We start from the raw sequence: 27,803 nt of genomic DNA, 5'->3' as shown, positions 1-27,803 counted from the left end.
TTTTATTCAACCACTGTTCTAAACGTGATCCCTCACTCCATGTGACGCAGAGCACTTGACAACTGTGTATGTGCTGTCTGGGCCGCCGTGACACGCTGGGCTGGCCACCTCTTTATGAGCTTGGGGACCGTTGGTCCAAATGACTCTGTCTGGCTTGGCTGGACTGGCCTCGGCCCAGTTTGCTTTAGCTGTCTGTAAGTGTGTTTCGGTGCGTTTGGTTGAATATTTGGGTGTGGGTGTGAGAGGATGTGTGAGCTGACCCTGGCTACGCAGAGTTGTGTTTGGGTAAACAGCGGGACAGCCCTGCGAGAAGACTGCATAAAGGAGTATTGATTGTGAGTGGGAGATGTCAGCATGCTGCGGGAGGGACTAGCCATAAATCCCCTTAATGACGGGATACATTATCAACAGCTTAGCAGGTGGGACAGTCATCACTTAGAGGAAGAGAGGCAGAGAGAAAGGAAGGAAAGAGAAAGATAAGAAATGAAAGAACGAGGGATAATATGAAAGAGATGGAGTGAGGGACAAGGAGATGAAAAGGGAATGGCAGAGAGAGAGAGAAGGAGAGAGAGAGAGTGTGCGAGAGAGAGAGATAGATATAGAGTGAGTGGGGGAGTACGGCAAAGCTGGTTCAGCCCCTTTAGCAGGATATTGCATATATTAGCATTTTAAAGCACTAACGTGATTGCTTTATGATCTCCTGGCTGTGAGTGGCCATGCCTGCCATAGAACAAAATGTACCGGCTGCCTTCACACATCTTGACTTTAAGCGTTGCTTGTTAAATGCATGTTTTACAGTATACAGTAGATGCCAGTACACAAAATATGTGTGCAAAATGTAGGAATGCAGGTATGCGTATGTCTAACTCTTTAAAGATGCTACAGTTTGCCTCCACATCTGTCTAAAACTATGTCTCTGTGTGCCTCTGTAGAAATGGACAACCTTTTAAGCCAGTGTATGTTTCTGTGTGTAAAAGGCCAAATCTGTGAGTGTGTGTTTGTCTGTGAGTGAGGTTTGCCCAATAATGTCCAGTGTGTGTGTGTGTGTGTGTGTGTGTGTGTGTGTGTGAATCAGAGGCCAGTTTGTCATGTTGCTGCTCCAGAGCCCTGATCCAAGCTGACAGGTGAAGCTGAGCGCAGCTAAACAGCACACGTAACAGGGAAGGAGGGAGAGAGTGCGCATGAGAGAGGGAGGGTCTGTGGGAAAGTGGAGATTAACTATAGAAGGAGATATAGGTTAATTGGCATGTTATCAGAGGTTACTGGTGGATGTTCATTTTTCATGGCTACATTTTCTCTCCTGTGGCGTTGTGTTATTGTCTCTTTAAACTCATTTGTCAAGGCATGAATATTGTTGTCATGCCAATCAGTCACTATGAGGGGAATGGAGTCACACAGAGGACGGATACTCAATTTAATTGCTGAATGACTATAGCATACCGATACAGTCAGTGAACATAGCTCAAGGACTGCATGGAAGACCAGAGTGTGGGGAAGAGAGAGAGAGAGAGAGAGAGAGAGAGAGAGAAGGTTGGACAGGTTGATAAATTACAGTCATTGATGTGACCCACCCAGTAGATACACATTCACTCATGTAGAAAGAGTAGTACAGATAAGGCATGTTTTTGCTATTAGGAAAAATGAGAAGCAACAATTTGATGTGAGTGTAATATGCAATAGGATATTGTCTTGCATTGTCAGAGTATGCTTACATTATTTCTTCCCCTCATATTGGTATTTGGGTGGGTGTATTTGAATAAACATTGTGACACTCTGTATTCTGAGAGTATCCTAACTCTGTACATGCATGGGAATACTTTGATCTTATGTATTGTGAGAGGTATACCCATCTGTGTGTGTATGTGAGCTATGAGCTTATGTAGAGTGACCTGTGTGTGTGTGTGTGTGTGTGTGTGTGTGTGTGTGTGTGTGTGTGTGTGTGTGTGTGTGTGTGTGTGTGTGTGTGTGTGTGTGTATGCATACTCATTAGCAACCATGACTTCGTAGGTCTACGGATGGTGTATTTTTGTAAGTGGTACATTGCCAATGTTTGTGTGAAGTGCACACAGAATCAATTATTATGAACATGTGTGTTTGTGTGTGCATGTGTGAGCAGGTGGGTGTCCACAGAAGGTAAATAGAAGATTGTGCATGACTGCTCCACACTGGAACCATTATGGATTTGCACCTGCGTCCATGCTTAAACCCAGTTTCTGCATTGAGGCCTTAAAAGTCGTTCACCTGTTGGCATCTATGAGTACAGTGTCCACACCAGAGCCATAATGGCTGTGCCCTCGCATGGATTCCTCTGTAGAGTTTCTGTATTCAAGCCTCAAAAGATGGATGACAGTGTATGTCCCCAAGAAACAATATTTCAACCCTTCACTGTCTCTGTTGGTTTGCTGTTGCTCACTGAGTAGATCCACAAATCAGACCTGCTCCTGGCTGTCAGTGAAACACTGTCTAAGGTCTCATATTTTCCAATAGAGCGTTATCGAACACCAAAGTACACTCAGTGCGCAGTGACTGACATGAAGTGACGGACAGTGGCCTCAGTCCCAAGGGACAACAAGGCCAGCTGCAGACGACGCATGGCTCCATTCAGGCCACCATGCATTAATAATGGTGGAAAGTTGGAGTCATCCTTCACTCAGCTAGGCTGAATGTGTGGGCTCCTACATCATTTGATTTCACTCTGCACTGCGGGAGGAGGTTATTTTCTTGCTCGTGAAAAAGCATTGAAGTGTTTATTTGAAGTGCTTAGAGGAAAGTGTACTCATATGGGTGGGTGTATTTGAATAAACATTGTGACATTCTGTATTCTGAGAGTATCCTAACTCTGTACATGCATGGGAATACTTTGATCTTATGTATTGAGAGAGGTATACCCATCTGTGTGTGTGTGTGCAAGCTATGAGCTTATGTAGAGTGACCTGTGTGTGTGTGTGTGTGTGTGTGTGTGTGTGTGTGTGTGTGTGTGTGTGTGTGTGTGTACATGTTTTACTGCATTATTAGGACTACAATGTCCTGACAAGTCACCAGAATGTCCTGGCAAGGTAGGAAAACAATAACCTTTTTTAAAAGTCAGGACTTTTTTCCATGTCCTGAATTTTTTCATATGCTGTTGTTAGGTTTAGGGTTGGGGTTAAAGTTAGGCTTAGGGTTAACAATAGGTTTAAGACTTAGGGTTAGGGGTTAACATTAGGGTTAAGGTTAGGGTTAGGTTAAGGGGTTATGGAAAATAGGATTTTGAATGTGTTTGTGTGTTGATGGCAGGAGGGTATGACTAATTATATACGTGAGATTCCCCTGTGGGAGGCCTAATCAATCACCACAGAGCATTTTGGAACACTGCTATTTGCTCTCCCAAAATTCATTAGGATACGCGGCGGGACAAAACATCCCCCTGATACCATGCAGGATACTGATAACAATCAGCTTTAAATGGGCTTGACGAAATGGGGATGGACCAAGCGGGCCGGACACAGGGAAGGGAAACAGCCACAGCACTCAGCAGAGCACATGGCCACTACGCCATGTGTCCCTGCGGTCAAAAACAGGTCCGTTAGCCAGGCTATTACAGGGCCATTACATTGACATGGCGACTGGAACAATGCTATTGTTAAGTCATCAAAACCCTGAGCCCGTGACAGGTCGGTAATATACAGTGACATCTTACGCATGACACGGCCAGTATGGGACTGGAACAGTTCCATAGGAAAATGTCAAGGGCGGCATTGATCGCTTGTCCATTCAGTGGAGATGGATGGCCTGTGTGTGATAGAGCTGATGATGGGTCATGAAGCGATAAGGCTATGTGTGCTGGGGCAGGTTGTCATGGGGATGATGGTCAGACGATGGCCAGTCTTTGGCGTCACTTAGATAGAGACAGTATTAGGGCCATGTGGACCTTAGTGTGTCCTCATGGGATGACTGTATTCCTGGGAGAGGGTAGGTGTGTCCTAAAGACCCAACATTCATTTAAGTAGGAGTCAGTGGTTGAAATAAATGATCTCCCATTAGGGTTGAGTGGCGGAAACCCAGTTACCATGATTTACTGCCCAAAACCACTCCCTTTTCCTGGGATAAATAACTGCGAGAAACAGGTCAATTATAATAAATTATTTATATGAAAAGCATGCGTGAAATGGAACTTGAATTATATGTGATGTCTAAATCTGGCTTCTCTACGGCCTCTGCATGATGAATCAACGCTCAGGGTGGGGACGCTCAGTATTGACAGCAATTCACAATGCATGTAGACCTATCACCTCATCATGGTCACTTTTCTTCTTGTGACAGGTAGGCCTTCATTTGCCGCAGCATCTAATTTACCCATCTCCTGCTGGCTTATGGGGTCTCCTTATTTTTCTACTGTAAAGATGTTTTATTTTTTTATGTTTTGCAGCTAACCATTCAATCTTTGTGAATAGAAGTGAAAGCCTTCTGCATTTAATTCTAGTCCCATATTATTCAAGCATGTCATTAGAATGATGACGATAAGGACAACAAAACATATTTCATTCAACTGTTGAAAGCGATGAAGGAATGATGTAACAATAGAGAGAGAAAGAGGAAGTAGGATAATAACATTAGGGGAAATATTATGAATGGTATATATGCGTCAGCCTACTAATTATACAAATAGGCCCTAATATATTTAGACATTTAAATCCTTTTCGCTAGCCTATAATTGTAACTTCGTAGGCCAGATGTGCTGCACCAGAATTGTATGTTCTCTCCCAACTTTATTATGGTTTGAACGAGGTGTGTAATTCCAGTCCATATAATACAGTATAATACAATACAGTACAGTAATACAGTTCACACTCAGAAAGATTAGCCTACTGGAGCTAGTTTCCTGTATTTACCCAAGAGGGTACAACAGAGCGAAACAAATTAGGGAACATTTAATCGTACATGGAGTTGTTACTGACAATGTTCAAATTTGAATAATTTCAAGCATTAGCCTAACTGAAAGTAAACAATTGTTTTGTACCTGAATAGAACTTCAAAAGCACAGCTCATTGGGCACTTAACATTGACAACCATGGTCGCATTAAGCATTTCTGAAATGCAATGACAAGCTATCTATGGGCTTTTCTGTTTTTTTGTCGTGCATAATGAGCAGTAGTCTATTTCATATAGGTCTATGTATTGGTTAATGGCACAATCATTTGCGATTTTTTTTAAACTTTGGGCTCATTAAATGTTGTTAATGTAGCGCTCATAAAATGTATTTAATGTCTGGCTCATCAGGCTCAGGTAGCATCAGGCTTGAATTTTCTATCAAACTCTAATCAAATCCAGACACAGGCCTATTTATATGCTTTATAATGCTTTTGAATAACACTTTCGGTTTTGGCGGAAAATATCGGGTTACCCGGGAGAAAAGTGATTTATTCTCGGAATGGGACATTTGTAAAATACAGGGAAAATATTCAACCCTAGCTCCCATGACATCTTTGCCCAAAGCCTAGCTTGATCTAAGAGGTGCTCCTCCAGAGTCCAGCCTATCCAATGGTTGAATGTGAATGAGGTGCTGGAATTACTTTTCATCCAAGGAATGATGAAGGGTGTAACAAATGGTGTGTGTGTGTGTGTTTTGGAGAAGTAGCTTCAGCAACTATAGAAGGGAACTAGGCCACTGCAGACAGCACAGTCATGCCCACCCACATACAAACATAAACATACCCTGGCATAGTCACACAGCCATGCTAAGAGGCACTATTTGGCAGCTGTCACGTCCAATACCAAAGTAGGGGAGACAGTGGCAGGCAGCTGCAGGCACTAACACTGCTGGGGCTCACTATCTGGCAGTGGTAGCTACAGCGTCAGCCTCCCTGTTTGAGAGGGAACTCGGCTCTGAGCACCGCGGGGTGGGAGACTCAGTACCCAAAACACAGGGTGTCAATTCTGCTACTACATCCCTCCCTTAGCGAGCACCAGGGAGACACAGCCTACATTATTGATCAAGGGAGACAGGGTTTAGGGAGAGCTGTTGGTTCTGTCAGCCTAGAACACCAAGACAAAGAAAGAGCAGAGCTACAGATGAGGAATGTGTACAAAATGACTAAACTTTCACGCCTGGTGAGTGAAGCTGGCTGTTGAGCGCTATGATGGCATTTCAAATCAAATCAAATCACTTAGGGAGTGAAATAATGTGAACCAAGCCATTGTCGCACCATGCAGTCCAGAATTAGTTTTCTGCGCTGGAGGGTTTATTTTATCTTTTTGTTTGGGAAACCTTTCTGGTAGCTCAAGTTCCCCACCCACACTTAGCCTCGGCAGCACACCCTCAGTGGGATTTGGGGGTGACTCAGTGGGGTGTCCTCATAATAACCCCGGTGGACTGAACACGAGGTGGGGTGCCACAGATAAAACCCCACATAGAAATAAGACAAAGTGTATTAACAAACACTATAGCTAGTGGTGGATGGTAGAGGCAAGTAAAAACACACTAACCTGGTGTGACAGTGGTGGTGATTCAGACACTACAGTGTCAAGAATAAAGGGTTTCAAACATACCCCAGAGCAGTGGACAGTAAAGGTGATATAAACATGCAGAAGTGTTCTGCAATTTCTGCCTTGAAAGGACAATAAACAAAATGATTAAATCTGAATTCTATTCTATTTTACTGTACTGTGCAGTAGTGGACAGCAGCTGGAGGTAAACAGTGAGACACCCTGGCTCCTGGCTGAGACTGCAGGGGGTCACAGCAGGCCTCTTCTGCTCAGTGGGCTCCAGCTGTCTGCTGGTAATGAACTAATACACTCACTTTGATTGTGACCTTACCACCCACAGGGAGTGGAGGAGACAGAGAGGCCTCACCCTTACCACCCATGGGCAGTGGAGAGGAGATAGGCAGGCCTCACCCTTACCACCCACAGGGAGTACAGAGGAGATAGAGAGGCCTCACCCTTACCACACATGGGGAGTGCGGAGGAGATAGTCAGGCCTCACCCTTACCACCCACAGGGAGTGTGGAGGAGATAGGCAGGCCTCACCCTTACCACCCACAGGGAGTACAGAGGAGATAGAGAGGCCTCACCCTTACCACCCACAGGGAGTACAGAGGAGATAGTCAGGCCTCACCCTTACCACCCACAGGGAGTGTGGAGGAGATAGGCAGGCCTCACCCTTACCACCCACAGGGAGTACAGAGGAGATAGGCAGGCCTCACCCTTACCACACATGGGGAGTGCGGAGGAGATAGGCAGGCCTCACCCTTACCACCCACAGGGAGTGTGGAGGAGATAGGCAGGCCTCACCCTTACCACCCACAGGGAGTGTGGAGGAGATAGGCAGGCCTCACCCTTACCACCCACAGGGGAGTACAGAGGAGATAGGCAGGCCTCACCCTTACCACCCACAGGGAGTGCGGAGGAGATAGGCAGGCCTCACCCTTACCACCCACAGGGAGTGTGGAGGAGATAGGCAGGCCTCACCCTTACCACCCACAGGGAGTACAGAGGAGATAGGCAGGCCTCACCCTTACCACCCACAGGGAGTGCGGAGGAGATAGGCAGGCCTCACCCTTACCACCCACAGGGAGTGTGGAGGAGATAGGCAGGCCTCACCCTTACCACCCACAGGGAGTGTGGAGGAGATAGGCAGGCCTCACCCTTACCACCCACAGGGAGTACAGAGGAGATAGGCAGGCCTCACCCTTACCACCCACAGGGAGTGCGGAGGAGATAGGCAGGCCTTACCCTTACCACCCACAGGGAGTACAGAGGAGATAGAGAGGCCTCACCCTTACCACCCACAGGGAGTGTGGAGGAGATAGGCAGGCCTCACCCTTACCACCCACATGGAGTGCGGAGGAGATAGGCAGGCCTCACCCTTCCCACCCACAGGGAGTACAGAGGAGATAGAGAGGCCTCACCCTTACCACCCACAGGGAGTGCGGAGGAGATAGGCAGGCCTCACCCTTACCACCCACAGGGAGTGCGGAGGAGATAGGCAGGCCTCACCCTTACCACCCACAGGGAGTGCGGAGGAGATAGGCAGGCTTCAACTCCAACCTGAACCCCCACTGCCTCCACTAGGGTGATGGTAAAAATCTCAGAGTAACAGGACCTTCATGCCGATCCCAGAGCCGTTTATAATTGAATATAATTGATCTAAGAAAAGGAATGGATGTAGCGTTGCCTCATGCCTTTGTTCTTGTGTAGTGCATCAGCAAGAAACTCAACAATTAGCTACAGATGGTTGAAATCACAACAGAAGTTAACATTAGCATAATTTGATTCATGCTTGAACAATACCAGAGGAATCCAGCTTTGAGTATCAGACATTATTACAGTCTAATTAATTTTACTCTGTAAACCTGCATGCACTACACTGTAGCATCCATCAATGAGTGAAGCAACTCACAAACCTAACTCAGTGAAAAATCGTTCTAAATAATTGAGCCTATGTCCTTTGTTCAATCATTCAATCTAGTTGTTTGTGGCGTAAACAAGTCCTTGCCTCACCTCTCCTAGAATAGCTGTGTTTCAATGATTGGAGACGTTTTCACACGTCACATGACCTCTAGGTGCTTCTGTAGTGCTCCCTCTACATGAGGACAGCACAGACAGGTTAATTAGCTTCATGTAGCGTGAGGACCTAGTTGGGGGACTTTCAAAAGGCTGGTTCCAGGCTTATACATCTCTAAATAATTCAAGACAATCGTAATAATTACTTTACTGAATTGTGATGGTTTAATTAAGGGCAACATGTTTCCCTTTAAGTTGACATGCTGTGTGAACATGATTTAAGATAATATTTTTCTATTAACCACTGAATAATCAATGATTGCGCACAGCCAAGATTTGCGCTTGGTTGAGAAGATGATGGATAGATTGTGAAATCAATTTGATGTAATTACCATCCATATTTAATTGGTGTGCCAAAAAACACATTTGCACAGAGGCTTTAAACTCTTTCAATTTGTAACCATTATGAATTTTACCAGCCCAGTAAGTGCTGAGTTTCCACCTGTCAATTTCTTCACATGTTCGTTCCCTTCAAATGTCACTCAAAGCAACTGACAAGTCAACCCTGTGGAAACGTCAGACACTGCAGTACTACAGAAGTCATCATCATCAGGACCGACCAACCAGCATATGGAGGAAATAGCAACGATATGCCTCAAGAATTTCCGGGATCTTGCCTCATACAGTAAAGCCCCTCAGGTCGAACTTAAACTTTCCCACCTTAACTTTTCTCCTTTCTGCTGACACACTACTGCTGATGAGGGTGCACAAAACTTTATGGTTATCTTTAATTCATTAATCGATTCATTTCCTTTCTTGTATTACAGCACACAATCCATTTTAAGTAATTAAACTGCAAATGAATCTCATCTGTGGCCATATCTGACGCAACCTCAAGATAACCCCTGTAATGTATAGAATCTGGAAAACAATGTTGCCCCCTCTCTTAACAAAGTGGCACAATGTGTGTGAGAGAGAGAAAGAGAAAGGGAGAGAGAGAGAGAAAGAGAGAGGGAGAGAAAAAGAGACAGAGAGAGAGACTAAACAGACTAATTCCTCAATGAACATCTTCAGTGACAAACTACAAGGGCTTTTTGAAATGTACAAAGCCATAAAATCTGAGCTTTTTCTAAGTAGTTGACATCTGACCACTGCAGTAGGATTGGCAGAGCCATCTAACATAATTTCCTTTGTAACATTCTGTCAGAGAGAACGTAATGTTTGAAACAACACCCAGGGAAATAGTTCTGTCAGCCCCGAGAATTGTGTTTGAGGAACACTGGCTCATCCAACCAAACCCTTTTCCCAGGTTCTTATGATAAAAGAGACAGATCCCGATTGTCTGTGCATGGGAATGTATCTGTGCATGGGATTCGCCAGGGCATTTGGCTGCCATCGTGGTTTAAACATTTCCTTGCCCTTGTAATATCTGAGCCTAAGAGAGGGCTCTGGGAATTTTTCTGAAAAGTGTTGCACTGTTCTCACATCAAATCACATCATCCCTTTACATCTTTACGTTAGCTAGGAGATGTGACAGTCCTGGGGGGTTAGAATACAGGTTCAGAGAGCTGACAGCTGTGTTGAGAAGGTGGAACAACCAGCACTCCTGTCACGTCCTGACCCTTGTAAGATGTCATTTTCTGTAGTAGAGTAGGTCAGGGTGTGACAGGGGGTTGTTTTGGGTTGTTCTATGTTTTCTGTTTCTATGTTTAAGTTCTAGTTTTTCTATTTTTATGTTGGGGTTGATCTCTAATTGGAGGCAGCTGATCCTCGTTGCCTCTGATTGGAGATATATTTAAGTAGGGGTTTTTCTTTTTGGGTTTTGTGGGTAGTTGTTTTCGGTTTAGTGTATGTCACCTGACGGAACTGTTGTCAGTCGTTTTGTTGTTTTGTTTAAGTATATTCATTAAAAGTAAATATGAGCACTTCACACGCCGCACCTTGGTCTCCTTTAGACGACCCGCGTTACAGAACTACCCACCATGATTAGATCAAGCGGCGTGCCCGGGCAGAAATGGACACCTGGTCACATTAGGATTGGATTGAGAGGAGAGACTGGACTTGGGGCCAGGTAATCGAACGATATCGGCGCCTACCTGGGAAGAACGAGAGGCAGCCCCCAAAAACTTTTTTTGGGGGCACATGGGTAGTTTGGCTGGGCCAGGACTGTGACCTGAGCCAATTCCCCGTGCTTTTTTGTGGTAAGCATGTGCCTGCCTCTCGCACTCTCCCTCCAGTGCGCATCCATAACCCAGTACGGCCGGTGCCTGCTTTGAGCACTCGGTCCTCAGTGTGTCTCCCCAGTCCGGTAAGACCGGTTCCTGCTCCACGTACAAAGCCTCCAGTGATAACCGATGGTCCGACGCCTGTAGAGATGATCCATGGCACTAAGCCTCTAGTGATGATCCATGGCCCGGAGCCTGTAGGGATATTCCATGGCACGAAGCCTGAAGAGGTAATCCATGGCCCGGAACCTGAAGAAATAATCCTTGGCAAGAAGCCTGGAGGGATTATAAATGGTCCGGAGCCTGTAGGGATAAATCATGGTACAAAGCCTGTAGGAAAAATCCATGGCCTGGCACCTGTAGAGATAATCCATGGTAAGAAGCCTCCAGTGATGATCCTTGGCACGGAACCTGTAGAGATGATCCATGTCATGGAGCCAGCAACAATAGTCACTAGTCCGGAACCTATTATGACGCCTCCCAGTCCGGAGCCTCCGGCGACGCTTTTCCGTCCTTGAGCCTCCGGCGGCACTCCCCAGTCCGGAGCCTCCAGCGGCGCTCCCCAGTCCGGAGCCTCCAGCGGCGCTCCCCAGTCCGGAGCCTCCAGCGGCGCTCCCCAGTCCGGAGTCTCCAGCGGCGCTCCCCAGTCCGGAGTCTCCAGCGGCGCTCCCCAGTCCGGAGTCTCCAGCGGCGCTCCCCAGCCCGGAGTCTCCAGCGGCGGCCCGCAGCCCGGAGTCTCCAGCGGCGGCCCGCAGCCCGGAGTCTCCAGCGGCGCTCCCCAGCCCGGAGTCTCCAGCGGCGGCCCGCAGCCCGGAGTCTCCAGCAGCGGCCCGCAGCCCGGAGTCTCCAGCGGCGCTCCCCAGCCGGAGTCTCCAGCGGCGGCCCGCAGCCCGGAGTCTCCAGCGGCGGCCCGCAGCCCGGAGTCTCCAGCGGCGGCCCGCAGCCCGGAGCCTCCAGCGGCGGCCCGCAGCCCGGAACCTCCAGCGGCGGCCCGCAGCCCGGAACCTCCAGCAATGATCTACAGTCCGGTTCCTTCGACGACGATCCACGGTCAGGTGGTAATAAAGCAGAAGGATCAGCGGGTGGAGCGGGGAGGACGCCCAGAACCGGAGCCGCCTCCTATGCTGGAGGTTAAGGTTATGTGGACTGCATTTGAGCCGCCATAGACATTTGTCACCCTCCCTACCCTCCCTTTGTGTTTTGTGGTTGTTTTGTTGGGTTTTGATTATGTTGCATTCGGAGTCTGCACCTTTGGGGGGGGGTACTGTCACATCCTGACCCTAGTGAGATGTAATTTTCTATAGTAGAGTAGGTCAGGGCGTGACAGGAGGTGGTTTGGGTTGTTCTATGTTTTCTATTTCTATGTTTAAGTTCTAGTTTTTCTATGTTGGGGTTGATCTCTAATTGGAGGCAGCTGATCCTCGTTGCCTCTGATTGGAGATCATATTTAAGTAGGGGTTTTTCTTCCTGGGTTTTGTGGGTAGTTGTTTTCTGTTTAGTGTATGTCACCTGACGGAACTGTTGTCAGTCGTTGTTTTGTTTAAGTATATTCATTAAAAGTAAATATGAGCACTTCACACGCCGCACCTTGGTCTCCTTTAGACGACCCGCGTTACAACTCCACAATAACAGCACCCTCAGCAATGCCCGAGAGAAAGAAAACAGAGAGAGGATGAAAAAGAGAGAGAAATGCTTTAGCCAAGTAGGAGACGCATGAAACAGAGGGAATGAGTGAGAAAGACAGAAACTAGCCAGAAAGACAGAAACTAACTGGTGGTAATGAGTTAAGGAGTAGAGTGTTTGTTTGTGTACTGCTGAATGGGTGACTGTATGGCATTTTAGAGAGAAACCCAACAAGTGAAAAGAAAAGCACGAAAAACAGAGGGACAGTATTTCAGCATGGCCTCGAGACTTAGTCCTTGTCTATCCCTGCTGTCATTCAGTCTGTCAGCATGATCTACATATTAACCCTCTTTCCTATCACAACACTACTGACCTACTGTCCGGTGCTCATGTCTAGCCAGCTAAGCTGTCAGCAGGCATGTACCATTTAAATTCAACCGATTTCTTTGAAAATTCCAGCTGTCAGTACTATACTACACTATGATTAAAGCGTTTGTTTTACACACCAATGGACATCACATATAAGAGGGCTTTTATTGTGATCAAATCACACAGATTAGGGAATTATGGCAGCACACTTCCATTTGATTTGATGTTGTAGGAGTTTATTCTATGGTGATCTCAATCGATTTAACACAATGTTCTCTCGTCTTACTGATGGGTGATCTTGAACCTAACACTTGTATTTCTCTCTGCAGGGCCTTGACAGAGTTGTTGAAGCAGCCCGGAGAGGTGGGTGGAGTGGACGGGACCGGGGGTCACCACCCCATAGGGACCAATGGGATCTCTGGCAGGTCACCGCGCAGCAACAACGGTAAACCTGTTTCTCTGGGAGCGACAGGGGTTATTACAGGAGATGTCTCTCAGTGTAATTAAGCATATCGGATACTGATCCAGCAACGCTTTGCAAGCACTCTCAGGAGGGCTCTTTTAGTGCTCAATACTAATGAGGACACTACTAACTCTGAATAGGGTACAACAGACTATTTCAGACTCTGGCATTTTTCAATTTTTGCTCTGCATTATTGAGAAGAGCCTGTAAGTAAATGTTTCACTGTTGGTCTATACCTGTTGTATACGAAGCATGTAACAAATCAAAATGTATTTGACGCGCACGCATGCAGACACTTGTTATTGAGCTAGGAGGAAGGCTCAATTCCATAGCAGCCCCTGCTGTCTCCCTCCATGGCTGAGCGGAAGTGCAGGGACAGGCTGGTCATCTTTAATTCCATAGCAGCCCCTGCTGTCTCCCTCCATGGCTGAGCAGAAGTGCAGGGACAGGCTGGTCATCTTTAATTCCATAGCAGCCCCTGCTGTTTCCCTCCATGGCTGAGCAGAAGTGCAGGGACAGGCTGGTCATCTTTAATTCCATAGCAGCCCCTGCTGTCTCCCTCCATGGCTGAGCAGAAGTGCAGGGACAGGCTGGTCATCTTTAATTCCATAGCAGCCCCTGCTGTCTCCCTCCATGGCTGAGCAGAAGTGCAGGGACAGGCTGGTCATCTTTAATTCCATAGCAGCCCCTGCTGTCTCCCTCCATGGCTGAGCGGAAGTGCAGGGACAGGCTGGTCATCTTTAATTCCATAGCAGCCCCTGCTGTCTCCCTCCATGGCTGAGCAGAAGTGCAGGGACAGGCTGGTCATCTTTAATTCCATAGCAGCCCCTGCTGTCTCCCTCCATGGCTGAGCAGAAGTGCAGGGACAGGCTGGTCATCTTTAATTCCATAGCAGCCCCTGCTGTCTCCCTCCATGGCTGAGCGGAAGTGCAGGGACAGGCTGGTCATCTTTAATGAAGGTGTAATTATCTTTGTTCTGGTCCGGGACCTGTTGATATAGCACCAAGCAGTTAATCTGTTTACTAATTAGATCCCCTCAAATCCCTCTGAACCCCATTCCCCTCCAGCACGCGCACGCACGCACGCACTCATGCACGTACGCACGCACGTGCGCACGTACGCACACAATCACTCACACTTGCTTTGCTTTCATCTTCACTCTATTGCAACAATTCCTTTCTCCATCCCGTTCATGCCAACCTACACCCATCAGTCTCCACCTTCCCTTCATCTCTACTCCTCTTTATTATTTTGCCAAACAACACTCAGTCCCCATTTCTCCTTCCTTTCTCCTGTCTCTGACTAGCGTTGACCGTTAAATGAGTCTTTAATTAAGTGGTCATTATCTGTGGAGGGCTGATACAATGGGACGTGGAGGCCAGAGAGACCCGTCTGTGTGCCCTCTGTCCCCCCCCCCCAGCTCTCAGCATGGTGTGTCCGCTGGCCACACAACCACAACCTGCCACCACCCGCATGACCTTCATTAAGAACCACAGACCAGAGAGAGAGAGGGAGGGGGAGGGGGAGAGAGGGGGAGATGGAGCAAGATGAGAGAAGGGGCTCATTTGAGAGAGAGAGAAAGAGATGGATGGGGACAGAGAGCATGTGTGTGAGAAAGGGGGGCAGGTAGAAGTGGAAAGATGGAGTGCAGAGGATGGAAAAGGAAGAGGTAGAAGAAAGGGAAGGAGGAGTTTGGCAGAGAGATAAGAAGGGGAGATGGATTTCTGGAACAAATATCAAAGGAGAGGGCAAGAAAGAAATGACAAGGTGAAAGAATGGGATTGAAATGAGGGAACATAGGGATTGTAATAGATAAGGGTAAAAAAAATGCAGACATCTAAAAAGATGAGAGAGAGACAGTAATGATGGGGTGACATATCCATTGAGGAATTCCCAGAAAGATATGGGTCAAAAAACGAATCAAATAATAACAGATGAAAGAAGGACATTGACTGGGGTGTGACATTGTGTTTTCTATCCAATACTACCATGCATATGCATATCCTAGCTTCTGGGCCTGAGTAACAGGCAGTTTACTTTGGGCACGCTTTTCATCCGGACGTCAAAATACTGCCCCCTACCCAAGAGAGGTTAAAGAGAGGACTTACAGGTGCTGCCTAGTCTACTGAGGTGGATGAGAGTGTAAAACGCTGGCTCTGCACATGTTTTCATTATTGCTATTCCACCCCATACTGCTCTGCCCTGTAATCTCAGTGCTTTATCTGACATGATCTGGTTAAGGCTGCATCTAGATCAGTGTCTGAGAGTGTGAGGGTGGGGTTAGGGGACAATCCCGGCAGAGAGGGGTGTGTGTGTGTGTGTTCAGCATGTGTGTGTGTAAGTGTGTGCAACTGTGTTCTAGTGCCTTTGCAATAATAATTGAATATACTGTGCAGAGTGTTGAGACTGTGTTGAGTGTTGAGACAGTATGTACCATACGTGAGGCCAATGCTGGTTGAGAATTATAACGTTTGTGCATGTGTGTATTATTCTTGTCAGTGAGTGGCTATACGCTGGTAATTACAGTGTATAAGTATCTACATGAGTTGTGATGGAATTGAGTGTTCCTTTTGGAATTGTGTGTTCCTGTGAGTGTGAGGGTGTCTATGTTAGAGTGTGTTTGGCATGTATTTTATGTACTATAGGCCTATGTGAATGTGAGTGTGAGTGTGTGTGTGTGTGTGTGTGTGTGTGTGTGTGTGTGTGTGTGTGTGTGTGTGTGTGTGTGTGTGTGTGTGTGTGTGTGTGTGTGTGTGTGTGTGTGTGTGTGTGTGTGTGTGTTGTATGAGAGCATTCTCATGGCAGTGAGTGGGACAGCTGGACAGAGCTGCTCTGTGTGGAGAGCTGCCCTGAGGGTCAAACAGCTCCCAGTGAACAGGCCATGCGTGCTCCTCTGTGAAACAACGGAGCGAAAGAGATAGAGACAGAATGACAAATAAAGAGACTGAGGACATTTTATATCGATTTTGGGGAATAGAGAGAAAGGGAGAGAAAGACGAGAACATGAAGAGAATGAGAGGAAATTGGGTAAGGACAGAAACAGAGGGACTGAAAACAGGAAGTGAGAGACTAACAGATGGAAAGAGAATGATTGAGAGAGCACAAAGCACAAGGGCTAGCCTATCCTAATCCCACTTGTTTCTGCTGTCTGTGAGCTGTGTTTGAGCACCATGGACAGAGCTAATGGTTCATTACAATGCAGGAGACTGACTGGTCTAAACCCCTTAGAACTGCACCATGAATTATTTAAGCTTTACGATATGCTTGAACAGACCGATCTCAACATTCATCATTTGTTAATGTTTTGGCAATAACGACAATTACACTACTGTTATTGAACACGATGAAGACGATGTCCCTGTTGTTGTTGATGACGCTGATACTGCAGTGATGACGAAGTTGATCCTGCTCATACAGTGGCTAACCACTATCTAAACAAACACGTTCAGAGGAAAATACCCCTGCGTTGAATAATCTTGGCTGGGCGGACTGTGTACAAGTTTTATATTGGCACTGTTCCTGCTCTCTTTGTAGATAAGGGGGATCTGCATTTGTGGAGCGTGTGTAATTTGCATGTTGCAGAGGCAGTCTGTGAGGGGGAGAGCGATAGCATCAGTGTGACATTGAAATCAAAACAAGGAAATGAGGGAATTGGGACGGGCGGAGGGAGTGTTAAGTGAAAAGGGGGGGGGGGTTGAATATGTATGTTAATTTCTATGTATATTCACTGTGATTAAAATCCACATGGGACCAGTGCCAATTACATACGTACTGTGCTTGCCTACCAGTCAACATATGACGCTGTGGTAATGATACTCTGAGAAACAGAGAGGATGCGTTGGGAATAACAGTCACACTGCACCACATACATGCTCATGCATGTTTCCTCTGTAATCTGTGTGTGTGTGTGTGCTTTGAGCTATGTTGTGTACTGTAGATACAGTGTATTCGTTATGTATTCAGACCCCTTGACATTTTCCACATTTTGTTACGTTACAGCCTTATTTTAAAATGTATTAAATATTTTTTTCTCATCAATCTACACACAATACCCCATAATGACAAAGGGAAAACAGTTTTTTTGTAAAAAATGTTCAAATGTATTAAAAATATAAAACAAAAATAACTTATTTACATAACTATTCAGACTATTTGCTATGAGACTCGAAATTGAAGAAATTGTCTGTAGAGCTCCGAGACAGAATTGTGTCGAGGCACAGATCTGGGGAAGGGTACCAAAAAATGTCTGCAGCATTGAAGGTCCCCAAGAACACAACGGCCTCCATCATTCTTAAATGGAAGAAGTTCGGAACCACCAAGACTCTTCCTAGAGCTTGCCGCCCGGCCAAACTGAGCGATTGGGGGAAAAGGGCCTTGGTCAGGGAGGTGACCATGAACCCGATGGTTACTCTGACAGAACTCCAGAGTTCCTCTGTGGAGATGGGAGAACTTTCCAGAAGGACAACCATCTTTGCAGCACTCCACCAATCAGGCCTTTATGGTAGAGTGGTCAGACGGAAGCCACTCCTCAGTAAAAGGCACATGACAGCCCGCTTGGAGTTTGCCAAAAGGCACCTAAAGGACTCTCTGACCATGAGAAACAAGATTCTCTGGTCTGATGAAACCAAGATTGAACACTTTGGCCTGAATGCCAAGCGTCACATCTGGAGGAAACCTGGAATCATCCCTAAGATGAAGCATGGTGGTGGCAGCATCATGCTGTGGGGATGTTTTTCAGTGGCAGGGACTAAGAGACTTTTTTATTTAACCTTTATTTAACTAGGCAAGTCAGTTAAGAACAAATTCTTATTTACAATGACGGCCTACCCTGGCCAAACCTGGACGGCGCCGACCCTAAGGGACTCCCAATCACGGCTGGATGTGATGCAGCCTGGATTTGAACCAGATACTGCAGTGACACCTTTTGCACTGTGATGCAATGTATTAGACCACTGCGCCACTCTGGAGCCTCATAGTCAGGATCGAGGTAAAGATGTACGGAGCAAAGTACAGAGAGATCCTTTATGAAAACCTGCTCCAGAGCACTCAGGACCTCAGACTGGGGCAAAGGTTCACCTTCCAACAGGACAACGACCCTAAGCACACAGCCAAGACAATGCAGGAGTGGCTTCAGGACAAGTCGCTGAATGTCCTTGAGTGGCCCTGCCAGAGACTGGACTTGAACCCGATCGAACATCTGGAGAGACCTGAAAATAGCTGTGCAGCGACACTCCCCATCCAACCTGACAGAGCTTGAGAGAAGAATAGGAGAAACTCCCCAAATACAAGCGTGCCAAGCTTCTAGTGTCATACCCAAAAAGACTTGAGGATGTAATCACTGCTAAAGATGCTTCAACGAAGTACTGAGTAAAGTGTCTGAATACTTATGAAAACGTGATATTAAAGTTTTTTATTTTCTATACATTTGCAAAAAAATCATTATGGGGTATTGTGTGTAGATTGATTAGAAAAAAACAATTTAATACATTTTAGAATAAGGCTGTAATGTAACAAAATGTGAAAAAAGTCAAGGGGTCTGAATTTTGTCCAAATGCACTGTATGTACAGTGTTTGTGCATTTGTGTGTACTTGAGTCAACCTACCTGCATGCTGGCATGTTTGTGATTCTATCATTGTTTTTTAGTGTTTGTTCTGTCAGAGTGTGTTTGTTAGTTCTGAGCTATAGTTCGAATCAGGGTTTGATTATTTGTTACATTGTAATTTTTTTCATTTGGTCCGGTTGTTTTCACATTGCCAAATGTCAAACAAACTAAAATGCCAAAACAAAACCATGTGTTCATGCATGTCATTTGTTTATTGGGCACAAATGCTCACGTTAACTCCATCTCTGATTATCAGGAAGAATAACTTGTGTCCCAAACTTCATATTACTTTCGCTTTGGTCTTCGAACAACATGCGGGAGGAAACAGCGGAATAGCCGCTCTAACTGCTATGTGAATAGGCTATACTCAGCTCCAGTCTCCCCTAACCTGCATCATATGTGCTCATAAATGCGCTGCTATTCACAGAATGTTTTATGCAGCCACAGCTGGTACTGTGTGCATTTCATCAAATGCTCTCAGTCAAACAACCAATAATACCGCTCACCTCTGGTTCATTTCCTGTGTTTGGTCCAGACTGCCTTCTCACCTGTAGCGAACCGCACCACACTAGGAATGAAATAGGACTGAGACCATCCTTTTTGAGTGAGCCACTGTGCATTGTTTAGTGCGCTCCCTAGTGTGGATAGTGTTCACACCACTACAGACAAACCCAAATAAGTGGGGGGGACCCAATCCAAATCAATTTGATGTAAAAGCCCCCTTAGTGTTTGTTCTGTCAGAGTGTGTCTGTTAGTGTTGTGTCGGAGTGTGTGTGTGTGTCTTAGTGTTTGTTCTGTCAGAATGTGTCTGTTAGTGTTTGTTCTGTCAGAGTGTGTCTGTTAGTGTTTGTTCTGTCAGAGTGTGTCTGTTAGTGTTTGTTCTGTCAGAGTGTGTCTGTTAGTGTTTGTTCTGTCAGAGTGTGTCTGTTAGTGTTTGTTCTGTCAGAGTGTGTCTGTTAGTGTTTGTTCTGTCAGAGTGTGTCTGTTAGTGTTTGTTCTGTCAGAGTGTGTCTGTTAGTGTTGTTCTGTCAGAGTGTGTCTGTTAGTGTTTGTTCTGTCAGAGTGTGTCTGTTAGTGTTTGTTCTGTCAGAGTGTGTCTGTTAGTGTTTGTTCTGTCAGAGTGTGTCTGTTAGTGTTTGTTCTGTCAGAGTGTGTCTGTTAGTGTTTGTTCTGTCAGAGTGTGTCTGTTAGTGTTTGTTCTGTCAGAGTGTGTCTGTTAGTGTTTGTTCTGTCAGAGTGTGTCTGTTAGTGTTGTTCTGTCAGAGTGTGTCTGTTAGTGTTTGTTCTGTCAGAGTGTGTCTGTTAGTGTTTGTTCTGTCAGAGTGTGTCTGTTAGTGTTTGTTCTGTCAGAGTGTGTCTGTTAGTGTTTGTTCTGTCAGAGTGTGTCTGTTAGTGTTTGTTCTGTCAGAGTGTGTCTGTTAGTGTTTGTTCTGTCAGAGTGTGTCTGTTAGTGTTTGTTCTGTCAGAGTGTGTCTGTTAGTGTTTGTTCTGTCAGAGTGTGTCTGTTAGTGTTGTTCTGTCAGAGTGTGTCTGTTAGTGTTTGTTCTGTCTGAGTGTGTCTGTTAGTGTTTGTTCTGTCAGAGTGTGTCTGTTAGTGTTTGTTCTGTCAGAGTGTGTCTGTTAGTGTTTGTTCTGTCAGAGTGTGTCTGTTAGTGTTTGTTCTGTCAGAGTGTGTCTGTTAGTGTTTGTTCTGTCAGAGTGTGTCTGTTAGTGTTTGTTCTGTCTGAGTGTGTCTGTTAGTGTTTGTATGACGGAAGCCTCAACTTCCATTGCTGTGTTTGTGAGTTGATGTACTGGCTGCCTGGCTGTGTTCATGTGTGTGTTCTCGTATGTGTCAAACGAGGCAGATGTGTTTGATCACAGCACAGCTTCTCTCCAACGCCTCTGGCGCTCTTCTTCTGACCCCTCCAGCTGTCTTTACAAAGCCACAGACCTCCTACTCTCCCCCTCAATCTCTCCCCCCTTCCTCCCCCTTCAGTCCTGCCCAGGGGCGTCTGCAGGCTATAACTGCTGGTTGCTTCTGCTACATCTCAACAGGTTAGACTGTGCAATTTAAGGAGGGTTGGAGAGGGGAATAGGATGATAATGAAGAGTGCACAGGGCTCGGAGTGCAGCTAAGACAGACAGTGCCCCTAAGTCAGTTCTATTTGGATATCCTCTCAGCCAATGAGGTGTAGATTAGCATGGAGCAGCAGGTCCTGGACCAGTGCTGGGTTGTCTCTCAGTGCCCTGTTGAGGATTTGGACTGAAAGTAATGCACTGCCGCTGAGCTGTGGTTGAGGGGATTTGCATCGCGTAGATCCAGCGCCCGGGGTCCTTTCACTCTGTCATCTCAAGGACACCTCACACTACGGGCTACGGATGACACTGTAGAGTCTTAAGTGATGCAATATAGACAAATTATGGATATGGGGCTATGGGCACAGTATGGACATGCTCGTAACCTTATCGCCTCCTCCCCACTCTCCACTGTAGCTTTGGGCTCCAACAGTTATGGATTGACACAGTTTTAGCTTGACCTTAAAAGGGCTGTAATGGTGATTGGGCTGAAGCAGGCTTTTCGTCGATCCAGTGTGTCTGTGTGTAGCTGATAGGAGGGAAGCTGAGCCCCTCAGAGATGTGCATGGCTATACATGAAACTACCGGGATAAGCCAAGCTGCTGACGTACTGATATTATGGCTTCCGGGCGGTTGAGTGGGGATGTGGCTCCATTCTGGCTCTGTTATTCCGTCATAATGAGACCTAACCCTCTCATAGATGAGCCTCCGGAGCCAAAAGGAGTCTACAGTTTCCACCTAACCCCTGCAAGTCTCAAGCCCATCATTACCATTGGGGTGATGTGTTTCCGATTGGATGTGTGCTGAAGATCAAGTGGTAGAATCCTCAACATACACTGAGTGTACAAAACATTAAGAACACCTTACTCAAATTGAGTTGAACCCCTCACCCCTCCTTTTCCCTCAGAACAGCCTCAATTCGTCAGGGCATGGACTCTACAAAGCATTCCACAGGGATGCTGGCCCATGTTGACTCCAACGCTTCCCACAGTTGTGTCAAGTTGGCTGGATGTCTTTTGGGTGGTGGACCATTCTTGATACACACAGGAAACTGTTGCAGTTCTTGACACAAACCAGTGTGCCCGGCACCTACTGCCATACCCTGTTCAAAGGCACTTAAATCTTTTGTCTGGCCCGTTCACCCTCTGAATGGCACACATACACAATCCATGTCTCAATTGTTGCCATGCTTAAAAATCACTTTTTAATATGTCTCCTGCCCTTCATCTACACTGATTGAAGTGGATTTAACAAGTGACGTCAATAAGGGATCATAGCTTTCACCTGGATTCACCTGGTCAGTCTATGTCATGGAAAGAGCAGGTGTTCCTAATGTTTTGTACACTCAGTGTATATTTGAAGGTCACAACATTTTCACGAAATAAACACCACAAATTGCTCTGTGTTAGACAGAGTCATGTCCAGCCTGAGAGTCATTATCAGGCATAATGTTACCCATTGTAAGAGAAAGTGAGACCAGTTAATGGCTCAACATGAGAGCAGAACTTAGTGAAGAACCAAGATGATCTGATAATGTATTCCGTTGTTTCATTGAAGGTCACTCACACTGTGTGCTTTAATAGATCTACTCTCCTGCTGTGTTCATCTCTGTAGCTGAAACATTTCTGATTGGAAGCAACCCCATAGCTAAAAGCCAGTGCACACTGCTTACGATGCGTCATAGCTGGCATCCCCTAATTACGACGTCTGACCGGATCAGAGACCCTTTAGACTTAATCATGGGTAAAGATTGTGCAACCAAGTTGTAAGAGAAAAAAAGCAGAAATGTCTGTCACGACAGCTGATGCTCCTCTTGTGCCCATTGAAAATATGGTGAACTTGTGTGGAGGCCACATGGGGGAATGAAAGAAACTGCAGGGTAGCCTAGTGGTTAGAGCGTTGGACTAGGAACTGGAAGGTTGCAAGTTCAAATCCCCGAGCTGACAAGGTACAAATCTGTCATTCTGCCCCTGAACAGGCAGTTAACCCACTGTTCCCTGGCTGTCATTGAAAATAAGAATTTGTTCTTATTAGTTAAATAAAGGTTAAAAAAAAACAACCTCTAACTGTGACAGGGCATCTGTTTCTCTGTTTCATGATGTACCTACAGTCACCACCAGGGAGGTTATAGTTCAGTGCCTGAGGCCCAGAATGATCGATCCCAGTACCAGTTATAGGAAGAGTGATTGGAGCGTACAGCATCACGGTCCAGGACCCATCACTGGAGAGTGACAGGAAGGGCTTGCTCCAGAATCCATGCAGAGGGAGTCCATCAAAGTGCTGCAGGTGCACTGCTGTGTGAGAGACAGACATCATTTGTCAACAAGCCTCTGCTACAGCACTAGAGCTCTGGAACAAAGGAAGTGCCTGTGGACAAGCCAGGTTTAAGTCAAGAGAAGAGGATGGAGAGGTCTCCAAAACCACAACCGGAAGGGTAGTGCCCATGCTTGCCCTTGTGCTTAGACTCCCCTAGGAATGGTGTGTTACAGTACATTCATTGCCATGATTGTATTTGCCAGACAGTCTTGTCCAAGGTGAAGGTGATTAAGAGGGGCTACCTGTCAAAACACATGGGACAGAACAGCAAGAGTCATTGGTGACACACGGAGCCAGTATCAAACACAGTCACTTGGCACAGTGTTAAACTACAGAGTGTGCTTACTCAGACTTCCACTGTTTTGATAAGGGTGTACAGAGAGTGGATTTTCAGATGTCAAATCTCTGAGCCATGCAAGCGCTCGGAGGAGTTGGTGCAGGGAGAGAAGCCCCCTCGTGGAAGTGGTATTGATCTTAGCACACAGTGCCTAGAGAGGTGTTTGCAGAGAGTCGGAGCTGACACCACGATCAGGCAGCATTATGGGGGATCAAAGAGGCCCTGGCCTCCCAGTGATCTGACGACAGCAAGGGAGGAGTGAGAATTTCCTGTTGACTGACGCTCCAATCCCGCGGCTGTCATCGAATGGAGCCTCTCAATCATTCATCCGAACACAGAGGAGGGTGGGGAGACAGATAGGGAGAGAGCGGAGGATGAGAGAGAGGGAACAAAGAAAGTGAGATCAACATAAAGAGATGGAGAAACGTTGCTCTGACAGGAGGGAAATGGGGAGACAAAGAGATGGAGGGGGGAGGGTTTGTGAGGTGGCAGAAGAAGGTGAGAAACAAAGAGGGACTGAGGGAGTAAAATTGGAAAGAAAATAGAAATAAAGAGCGAAGAATGAAGAGTGGCAGAGGTAATAGAAACTGGTATGGAAGACCATGCAGGAGGGTTAGGAGAGGGAGGCATGGAACATTTAGGGAAATGAGGGGGACAGAATTTATAGAGCCATTGGTCAGTGTTCTGGAAAAGAGACCCCTGGAAACCCCTTCGACCCCCCTCTCCCCACTGTCCCTCGCTCTCTCTGTCCTTGCTCTCTGCTGCAGTGCTGCTTAAATGTCATTGGACAGCTTACATGTGGTGGGTGCAAAATGGGTGAAATGTCAAGCATGGTAAAGGGTGGCGTGCCTGTGTGTCATTGTGTGTGCCATGTGTGTGCATGTTAGTTGGTGAGAGTGCATGTATTTGCCACATGCAAGGAGTGTTTAATTAAGTGTGGATTCATTTAGTATTCTATCTATGTACGTTAGTATCATTCTGTGTGTGAGAGCATGTGGATAGGCAATATAAGGTTCCAAGGGAGTCTTTACTGGAGACATGTGTAGGCCTATGTTTTGTAATAAACCCTGCAGCTGTACACTTCATCTGCTTTGGTCAAAAGGGAGCTGAATCACTGATTAAAAATGTCACGGGCATGACCTTGGCATATGAAGTCAGAAAACTAGTGCTATTATAGCATCTGTAGGAATTAAATAAGGATAATGTTGTAAAAACAAGTCCCATTAATATTAATGCTGCTTTTTATGATATGAAGGTTTGTTTATCTTAATTGCGTGCTTCATTCTACTTTTTATTATCAAGGATGCATAATAATAAATACAAATGTTATGTTAGGAAGACAACAGTTGCACAATGTACAGTGATCTGATTAGAGACATTAAACACACATAATTACTATGCAGTGCACAGAGCCTGTGTCCCAAGCCTCACGATGAGATGGAGCAGCGATTCCAGCTGTTGGAATGTGACAGAATCCACAAATCAGAGCCTTAAAGGCTCAATGCAGCTGTTTTTAATCACCATATCAAATCATTTCTGGGTAACAATTAAGTACCCTGCTGGGGATTGCTTTCAATTAAAATGGTCAAAGAGAAACAAAAATAGCTTCTTAGCAAAGAGCAATTTCTCAAGCAAGAATTTAGCTAGGATTGTCTGGGAGTGGTGTGTGGAGTGGGAAACTGAAAACTAGCTGTTATTGGTAGAGATGTTTGGAACTCTCTTTCTTATTGGTCTATTCAAACACCTCTTACACTTAAGGGCATTATCATAATTTTCACAATATTATTCCAGTGTCATAGTGTGAAAATATTTTAAAAAACAAGGAAAATCATGGCTGACTGCACTGGTTCTTTAAGGGAGAGTGGGAAACAGAGAGAGAAGAGAGAGAGAGAGAGAGAGAGAGAGGAATAGAACAGAACAAAATGTGAAAGATGGAGAAAGGTCAAAAGAGAGAGACATGTAAGTCCAGGAGGAAACATGATAGAAATAGAGACAGGTTGAGCATACACCAGACAGAGAGAGAGAGGGAGAGGGAGATAGAAGCAAGGTATGAGAAGGGAACCATTACAACAAGGGGAAAAACATGAAAAGAGAGTGATCGTTATTCTCAGTGACAAGAGAGCAGCTGGACGCTGTGATATACATTTCGCTCTGTTTTCCTCTCTTTTTAAATATCTCCGTTAGCCATCTGCTCTCCCTTTTTCCATGTAGTGTCCCTCTCCCAGTACACATTTTTATGCCTTGTGCTATTCTGCCGTTCTCTCACAATGAGCCTCTCACCCTTTCCCTCTCTCCTCACAGACACTAGCAGAATGTACAGTGTGGTATATAATCTGCATGGGGGCTTGTTAAACCCCAACCCCCACCCCAGCCCCCAAGCCCCCCAGCTCAGTGACCCATTCCGACATCACACAAATCAGGTTCTAGCCAGAACATACCAAGTCAGGAACAGAAATGGGGGGGTAGCGAGGTAGGTGAATTGAAGGTCAAAAGACAGGGCTGTCTGTTAATGCGTCTGCAGTACATCAATCACAGTTTGCAATGGTGGGTGGTCGTGCAGACAGAGTGCACACGCCTTGCACATGCTTGAGGGCTTTGCCTCAAATCAGACTCTGTGTGTGTGTGTGTGTGTGTGTGTGTGTGTGTGTGTGTGTGTGTGTGTGTGTGTGTTGCAATATAGAACAAAGAAAAGTCCCAATGTTGAATCTACTGGTTAACACAGGATGGGTTTGAACACCTACTCTCGTACCATTCTTTTGTACCATTCTTTAATGGGCAGTTTTAAAAGAGCTGATGTATACTGAACAAAAATATAAGTGTTGGTCCCATGTTTCATGAGCTGAAATAAAAGATCCCAGAAATTTTCCAAAAGCACAAAAAGCTTATTTCTCTCAAATTTTGTGCACTAATTTGTTTACAAATTGACAAAGCTTTTCTCCTTTGCCAAGATAATCCATCCAACTGACAAGTGTGGCATATCAAGAAGCTGATTAAACAGCATGATCATTACACAGGTGCACCTTGTGCTGGGAACAAAAGAAGGCCCCTCTAAAATGTGCAGTTTTGTCACACAACTCAATGCCACAGATGTCTCAACTTTTGAGGGAGCCTGTAATTGGCATGCTGACTGCAGGAATGTCTATCTGAGTTGTTTCCAGAGAATTTAATGTTAATTTCTCTACCATAAGCCACCTTTTTTTAGAGAATTTGGCAGTACATCCTACCGGCTTCACAACCACAGACGACGTGAATGGCTTGGTCGAGTGGTTTTCTGATGTCAACATTGTGAACAGAGTGCCCCATCCCATGGTGGCGGTGGGGTTATGGTATGGGCAGGCATAAGCTACATACAATGAACACAATTGCATTTTATCAATGGAAATTTGAATGCACAGAGATACTGTGATGAGATCCTGAGGCCCATTGTCGTGCCATTCATCCGACACCATCACCTCATGTTTCAGCATGATATTGCAAGGCCCCATTTCCCAAGGATCTGTACACAATTCCTGGAAGCTGAAAATGTCCCAGTTCTTCCATGGCCTGCATGCTCACCAGACGTCACCCATTGAGTATGTTTGGGATGCTCTGGATCGACGTGTACAACAGCGTGTTCCAGTTTCTACCAATATCCAGTAACTTCACACAGCCATTAAAGAGTGGGACAACATTCCACAGGCCACAATCAACAGCCTGATCAACTCTATGCGAAGGAGATGTGTCGCGCTGCACGAGGCAAATGGTGGTCACACCAGATACTAACTGGTTTTCTGAGGCACGGCCCTACCTTTATTTAAGGTATCTGTGACCCACAGATGCATATCTGTATTCCCAGTCAAGTGAAATCCATAGAATAGTGCCTAATGAATTTATTTCAATTGACTGATTTCCTGATATGAATGGTAACTCAGTAAAATCTTTGAAATTGTTGCATGTTGCGTTTATATTTTACTTCAGTATAATTAATGCATGATGGCGTCAGATTGAGCTAATACGGATGAGCTAATCCTCTAAAGGGCTCTGGCGACACACATACACACTCTGGGGGATAGCATGATGGAGAGCTTGTGTCTTCCGCCTCATCTGTAGCTTTAGCTCTGCACATTTGCCCACACTCCCATATCAGGTCTACAATTAGCTCACAGCTCAAAGTACGGTTGCATGTTCCAGTCACGGCGACAGCATGAAAGGTTAACAACGGCACTATCAAACATCCATGACCTTACATAGACAGACGCTCCCATGCATACATGACACACAGAGACATGGACACATGGCATCATTTCACCAGGGACTGTATGAGAATTACAAATCAAATCAAATTG

At 45.9% G+C, this 27,803-nt stretch overlaps 1 protein-coding gene across 2 annotated transcripts in view; it reads left to right on the top strand.

Annotated features, from left to right (window-relative positions):
• The window catches only part of LOC106601248 (protein shisa-8), a 115,899-nt gene that overhangs the window by 20,348 nt on the left and 67,748 nt on the right, over positions 1-27,803 (top strand). For both annotated transcript variants that reach the window (XM_014193306.2, XM_014193305.2), the window contains exon 2: positions 13,031-13,146. In XM_014193306.2, coding sequence (XP_014048781.2) covers positions 13,031-13,146 — 116 coding nt within the window. The remainder of the gene's footprint in view (positions 1-13,030; positions 13,147-27,803) is intronic.

This window comes from Salmo salar, chromosome ssa03, assembly GCF_905237065.1.
Source record: "Salmo salar chromosome ssa03, Ssal_v3.1, whole genome shotgun sequence".
NCBI classification, from domain to species: domain Eukaryota; kingdom Metazoa; phylum Chordata; class Actinopteri; order Salmoniformes; family Salmonidae; genus Salmo; species Salmo salar.
Note: the sequence above shows the minus strand (reverse complement) of the source record. Positions and strands in the feature narration are given on the sequence as shown.